Genomic DNA, 7,546 nt, shown 5'->3' on the forward strand with positions numbered 1-7,546 from the left:
TCAGACATTGTTATATAGCATGCTGTCACATATACAGTATATTACTGTTATACACTGTGATGTAACACATATAGTTATATAGCGTGCTGTCACATATACAGCATATTACTGTTATACACTGTGATGTCACACATATTATATAGCTTGCTGTCACATAAACAGTACATTACTGTTATACCTTGTGATGTCACACATTATTATATAACATGCTGTCACATATACAGTACAGTACTGTTATACACTGTGATGTCATACATATTATTATATAGCATGCTGTCACATATACAGCATATTACTATTGTACACTGATGTCACACATTATTATATAGCATGCTGTCACATATACAGTACATTACTGTTATACACTGATGTCACACACATTATTATATTGCATGCTGTCACATATACAGTACATTACTGTTATACACTGTGATGTCACACACATTATTATATTGCATGCTGTCACATATACAGCATATTACTGTTCTACACTGTGATGTCACACACATTATTATATTGCATGCTGTCACATATACAGCATATTACTGTTCTACACTGTGATGTCACACACATTGTTATTGCATGCTGTCACATATACAGTACATTACTGTTATACACTGTGATGTCACACATATTATTATTAGCGTTCCCGCTAGGCTGTTTTAGCGGGGCGCGGCGCCCTGCCCTCCTTCTGGAGGGCAAAAAGCACCCTGCCCTCCAGGAGGAGGGCAAAAAGCACCCTGCCCTCACAGCCTGCGGGAGCCGTTCTCACCCGCGGGACGCAGTGTCCCGCGGGTGGAGAAACATGCGGTGACCCGGTCACCGCCGGAGAATAGACGCCGGGCGCATGCGCCCGGCATCTATTCTCCCTGTCTGCAGGGCTTGGGGGCTGTCCGGTGTGTCCGTAAGTGCCGGGCACGCCCCCAAGAGTGACGAAAAGGGGACGCGTCTTATAGACACGCCCCCTTTTCTGATGGCCACGCCCCCTTCTAGGTCGCGCGCGCCTTCGGCACGCGCACAGGCATGCCCTCTCTAGCTCCGGCGCCCTGCCTCCCGCCAGAGCTAGAGGGAACACTAATTATATAGCATGCTGTCACATATACAGAATATTACTGTTCTACACTGTGATGTCATACATATTATATAGCATGCTGTCACATATACAGCACATTACTGTTCTACACTGTGATGTCACACACATTATTATATTGCATGCTGTCACATATACAGCATATTACTGTTCTACACTGTGATGTCACACACATTATTATATTGCATGCTGTCACATATACAGTACATTACTGTTATACACTGTGATGTGGCACATATTATATAGCATGCTGTCACATATACAGCACATTACTGTTATACACTGATGTCACACATATTATATAGCGTGCTGTCACATATACAGCATATTACTGTTATACACTGATGTCACACATTATATAGCATGCTGTCACATATACAGTACATTACTGTTATACACTGTGATGTCACACATATTATTATATAGCGTGCTGTCACATATACAGCATATTACTGTTATACACTGTGAGGTCACATATTATATAGCATGCTGTCACATACACAGCATATTACTGTTATACACTGATGTCACACATTATATAGCATGCTGTCACATATACAGCATAGTACTGTTATACACTGTGATGTCATACATATTATTATATAGCATGCTGTCACATATACAGTACATTACTGTTATACACTGTATAATCATACATATTATTATATAGCATGCTGTCACATATACAGTACATTACTGTTATACACTGTGATGTCACACACATATTATATAGCATGCTGTCATATATACAGCATATTACTGTTATACACTGATGTCACACATATTATTATATAGCATGCTGTCACATATACAGCATATTACTGTTATACACTGTATTATTATTATTATACCCTGTGACCATGGAACTGGTATGTTTGTTGTGCCCCCACCTCTCCCTCCTCCTCCCTCTCTCTCTGCTGCTGCTCTCAGGGCTCTTCCCGGCAGCCCCGCCCCTCCCTGGCTCCGCCCTCAAACAGGATGTTTTCCTTATAAGGATATCTGCGTCATTGGATTCCCGTCCCGAGTCCTGGTCAAACCATTCGGGGGGGATCCACGGGGGTGTGTGGGGAGTCCGTGTCTTCTTAATCCTGCAGCTGTGTGAAGCGCATCGGGCAGGGGGACGGGCGCCGGTGTGGATAGACACAGGGCGGATGACCCCCTCCCCGACTGACTAACCCAGAGGACTCTTCCAGGAACAGCCTCCCCTCCAGCACTACATGGTCTCTTCCATTGATAAGCAGCGGGTATAAAAGGGAGGAGAGCGCTGAGAAGCAGCAGTGACAGCTCTGAGCGCCACGAGAGACAGATCGCATAGACAGAAGAGCCATGTATCACGGATTCTCCACCGACTACGACGCGACCTCTTCGCGGTGCAGCAGCGCCTCTCCAGCCGGGGACAGTCTGACCTATTACCCGTCTCCCTCAGCCTCGTTCTCCAGCATGGGATCTCCGCTCACCCCGCCGGTAAGTGGCAGCCTCTGGTGCAGCGGGTGTTTGATACTGAGCCCGGTGGATGGGATGGGGGGAGGAAGGTGTCCGGGGTAGCGGGTAACTGAGCAGCTGGAGAATGGGCTGAGACCCCCCCTCTCTCCCCTCCCCTGTGTGTGTAGCGCGGATTCATTGATAAATCCAGAGTTCATTCAGGAGACTCCAAAGCGGCTCCTGCGTCACCCCGACGTCACTGCTATTTATAGCCTACTCCTGCGCTGGGATTGGACGTGCTGCTCCCTCATCCCACTACCTGGTGCCCTTATTCCCGGGTGCAATGAATGACCTGACCCCCCCCCCCCCCTCCCCTTTTCTAAATCCCCTCTGATCCTACTACCTGATGCCCTTATTCCCTGGTGCAATGAATGACCTGTTCCCACTGCATGATCCCCCCCCCCCCCCCCTAATTCTCAGCACTGATGAATGCATCTGCAGATCCCACTGCCTGATGCTCTTATTCCTACAGTAATGAATGGATCTACAGATCCCCCATCCCATTCCCTGATGCCCATATTCCTTGCAGTAATGCATGGATCTGACCCTCCCCCCCCCCCCCATCCCGCTACCTGATGCCTTTATTCCCTGCAGTAATTAATAGATCTGCTCCCCCCTAACACACTACCTGATGCCTTTATTCCTTGCAGTAACTAATGGATCTGCATCTTACCCCCCCATCCCATCCCACTACCTGATGCCTTTTATTCCTTGCAGTAGTGAATAGATCTGCAGCCTGATCCAACTATTTTATCCCATTAATGGCCACCCGCCAGCTCTGGAGTAATGGTTGACCTGATTCCATGGTGCAAGTAATGACTTGCACCCCACCTCCAGCCCTAGAGTAACCCTCTGAATGCATAGGGAGCTGGGCGGGTGACCCTGCACGTTGTACTTGGTTTTGTTCTATGCTGACTGTGGTTTTTCTCTTTCTCATTCCAGGAATTTGGCACCGAGTCAAGTGGCAGCTTTGTCCCCACTGTTACAGCCATCTCCACTTCTGCAGACCTGCAGTGGTTGGTGCAGCCTACCCTGATCTCCTCCGTAGCCCCATCTCAAACTAGGACCCACCCCTACGGGACCACCACAGCCTACAGCCGGACTGGTGTAATAAAAGGGTCATCCGGAAGGGGCCACAGCCTGGGCAGGAGAGGAAAAATAGAACAGGTAATTGTCTGCTATTGTCTGATACCGCCTGTCGCATTCTCTGTTCATGTGGATATTAGAGCACTTTCCCCCCCACCACAATGCTAATGTTCTGTCCTTACTTTCACAGCTTTCCCCTGAGGAGGAGGAGAAGAGGAGAGTCAGACGGGAAAGGAATAAAATGGCAGCAGCTAAATGCCGTAACCGCCGCCGGGAGCTAACCGACACCCTCCAAGCTGTAAGTATCTATTGTCGTCTTACGCCATAATGCACATGCCTGTTGTACCGATGTGGGACTTGGATGCTAAATAACATGGCCTAATCAGTTTCTTGCATGTTCCTCAGGAAACGGATGACTTGGAGGATGAGAAATCGGGCTTGCAGGCAGAGATAGCAGCCCTCTTGAAGGAAAAGGAGAAGTTGGAGTTTATCCTTGCCGCCCATAAACCAGCCTGCAAAATTCCACATGACTTGGAGGGGGTTTTTCAGGACTTGACATCTACCCTGGACTTGAGTCTGATCTCTGAGGTCCCATGTGCGTCTAGCGCTCCAGCAGCTGATGTACAGCCTCCCTTTCCAGTGAGTGTTCCACAGTCTTCCATGCATGAAGAAAAGGAGACCTCCCATCTGCAGATTCCCCTGGGACTAAAGTCTGAGCCCCTGGATGAATTCCTCTTCAGCCCCATTCCTGCCGGAGCTTCTGATGCTGCCCGATCTGTCCCAGATGTGGATCTGTCAAGTGCCCTCTATAGCGCTGACTGGGAACCTCTATACAACACACTGGCTGTGGACATGGAGCCTCTTTGCACGCCGGTGGTCACCTGCACACCGACGTGCACCACCTACACCACCTCTTTTGTCTTCACCTACCCAGAGTCCGAGCCCTTCCCCAACTGTGGAGCTGCTCATCGGAGAGGGAGCAGCAGCAACGAGCAGTCCTCAGACTCTCTCAACTCTCCCACCCTGTTGGCCTTGTAACACACCTAAGAACTTAAGACATTAACATGCTGGAGGGCAATCTGGAACTGTATTCCCCCCCCCCCAAAAAAAATGGTCAAAGCATTGGTGCATCTTTCTCCATAAATTTCACAGGCAATAAGTAGAGGTTTACCTCCTCGTATTGTCAGATGGGCCCCCTTGCTGCTATACTGTGCATGTCTGGTCCCCCTTCATCTCTGGCCAAAGTCGTGAGCAGCTTGTAGCTGAAAACAAGGTGACCCAGTGCCCAAGAGCTGCCACACTTGTCCCTCTATGGCTCTGACTGGTGGCTGTCCCACTCTTCTGCTGCGCCCCTGCGGCAGGAGACCCTTCCATCTGCCACTGAAGCCCGATACCTCTTCCTGACATGGAGCACTGGCATGGACTTCTTGTGACTCCTCCTGTTATATATGTAGCATGATGTATCTTCACTCCTGTCCTTCACTGCTGTGACAGTGACGTTAACATGTTGAGTAAATGTTTCATCTTCTGAAGCTGTGTTGTGTGTATGAAGTGTGTCCACCGGCTTGGTATGGTGCAGGCTGCCTACAGACTGCGTGGTGGATCTAGTGCTTGGCCGCTCCGTAGCAGCCACGATTTATTTTCTAAGTCTGATTAGAGTATATATAAATATATATTGAAGCCGGACACCTGGTGAACGTGCTGTATCTTCCGTTGATTGTAAATCCGTCTCGCTGTCTTTCCAAGTTTTCCATGAAAACGTTTTTTTATTTCCTGTAGGCGGTTTTTGGTTAATTTATGTTGGATTTTGAGAATATTTATATTTTTTATTTGTATTTTATTTTGTACTTTTGACTCCTGCGGACAGAGGAACAGAACCTCGAGCATTTGTTTTTGCTTCTTGTCCCGAGATCTTGAGAATAAATAATGTATTTTCCTTCGATGAATTTCAAAGTGTCTGAGTATTTACTGAGTGCAATGGATGCAATTCTCATTTATTGCCATCATAATACCAAGGAAGTGTCAGTGTACAGCTGATAGATGACGTGACTTCACATTAATCAGGTCTTGCAATAAGCTCTTGGTAAAAAGCCACACAGCTGGCAGCTCTTACTGGGTAAAGGTATTATACACAGTACCACTCCTCTCAATATGGGAATTGCATGAATTTCATAGCTTATCAATGTACAAATATTGGATAAGATCTGTGAAGGGCTCAGGTGCCTCCTGCCTACAGCACATAGCGGCCATTTATGGCAGGTGCACAGCTGTACCCATAGTGAAGAATAATATTAATGGCAAAGCAACACATTTTCCTTTTTGAATTTAATGTATTAATTCACTTCCCAGAATACCTTTTATTCATGACTACATTTTAAAGGTTCTTGTATTCCCCTTTGTCAATGGGTAAGCATGTCTGCATTGAATACAGATGTGAACAGGATACATCTCTCAGGTCTGAGGAGGGGGGGGGGGGGGTTTGGGGTCATCCTGCTCTGGCAGATGCCCACTCATTTCCAGTTCCCACTGTTACCTGCATTAATCTAAACCATGGTACTTGTAATGAGGAGTAACTCAATTCCTTAAACACAGGAAAGGAGAATGAAAACAAAACCTTCTCTGGAAGCACACACTCATTACCTTGTCATTTGTGCCAAGCACCAGACCTGCAGAAGTATCCATATACACCTTACTTCCAGGGTCTGTACTGTCCTGTGTACTATAGGAGGCTTCTATAGTGTCCTAGTAAGAGGCACAATGACAGGAAATCAACACTTCTACACAGGTAACGCTGCAACCTATCCAATAGGGCCAACCACCTGAAGGACAGCAAGAATACTAGTTCTATAAAGTGTCTTTGATACTGGGTAGAAAGGCGGCCATTTTCTCAGAGTCCACTCCCCACTGCTGGTATGTGTACTGATGAGTGGGCTATCTCCTCAGAAATTGGCTACAATGATAGTTCTGTTCCTGGCTTAGCCTGAGGGGCTGACTATATCCAGATCATCTGAAATTGTCGCTGGGCAATTGGTGCCTGTAGGTGACCAAAAAATATCCTGTCATTACAAATAACTGAGCTTGTATGGCAGCCTTCACTTATTGGGGGCGTGCTGGGAATCCCTGAGATACACTTGTGTAAATGCCAGTAGCTATCACATAGTAAGGGGTTTCCTCCATCGCAATAGATGAGACAGGTTGGAGACGGCAGCCACACATTGCTCAATGGTTTATCTTACGGAATTATTCTAATTGTATTCAGGTATAACTAAACCAGGCCAAGACCAATGGTATTAGGGCCCCAGCCAGTACACACAGTATTTGCATTTTCATAACGACACATAGTTTAGATGAAAATGACATATAAAGAAATGACTGATGATAATATAGCTACAGCCAGGAGTTATGCAGCTTTGGGATTACATCACTGGGCTCCAGCGTTCGGCCCCACACAATTTATCCTGCGATCAGGGATTGAGGGGTCTATTTACCATGTTGCTTTTGTAATTTAACATTGTGTAGCAGTGATACAATATGTCCTGCCCATGCAATATACTAGGTCATGGTTTCTCTTAAAACATTATATATATATATATATATATATATATATATATATATATTATACACACACACATACTTAGCCAGGTGATATACAATTGCAAGATTATTGGTACAAGGTGAAAGATGAGGGTAGAGAGGACCCTGACCATTATAGATGACAATCTAGAAGGGGGAGCACAATGTGAGATAATAGTAGCCCATCTTCAAGTTGTACAGGGACTTATTGAGAGTTTGACTCAAGTCGACGCATTTCGGCCTCAGAATAAAAATGCAGATATCTGCCTGTATTCAGAATAGGCTGTGCCCTCCCGATCCCCACCCAACGACTTG

General features: G+C 46.4%; 1 protein-coding gene across 1 annotated transcript; it reads left to right on the forward strand.

Moving 5' to 3' along the window:
* Positions 1–2,192: 2,192 nt before the first annotated feature.
* FOS (Fos proto-oncogene, AP-1 transcription factor subunit) lies at positions 2,193–5,604 on the forward strand. The gene is made up of 4 exons (XM_088447452.1): positions 2,193–2,554; positions 3,515–3,739; positions 3,849–3,956; positions 4,064–5,604. The coding sequence occupies exons 1-4, from the start codon at positions 2,417–2,419 to the stop codon at positions 4,694–4,696; spliced, it is 1,104 nt and encodes a 367-aa protein (XP_088303578.1). The 5' UTR covers positions 2,193–2,416; the 3' UTR covers positions 4,697–5,604.
* Positions 5,605–7,546: the final 1,942 nt, after the last annotated feature.

This window comes from Taudactylus pleione, unplaced genomic scaffold, assembly GCF_031769625.1.
Source record: "Taudactylus pleione unplaced genomic scaffold, aTauple2 ptg000433l, whole genome shotgun sequence".
Lineage (NCBI taxonomy): Eukaryota > Metazoa > Chordata > Amphibia > Anura > Myobatrachidae > Taudactylus > Taudactylus pleione.

Excerpts from the sequence above, each read along its gene's own strand:
- FOS (XM_088447452.1), top strand. The coding sequence starts at position 2,417 with ATGTATCACGGATTCTCCACCGACTACGACGCGACCTCTTCGCGGTGC. Across the intron at positions 3,740-3,848 it reads GGAGAGGAAAAATAGAACAG|CTTTCCCCTGAGGAGGAGGA; the intron begins GTAATTGTCTGC and ends TTACTTTCACAG. Across the intron at positions 3,957-4,063 it reads TAACCGACACCCTCCAAGCT|GAAACGGATGACTTGGAGGA; the intron begins GTAAGTATCTAT and ends CATGTTCCTCAG.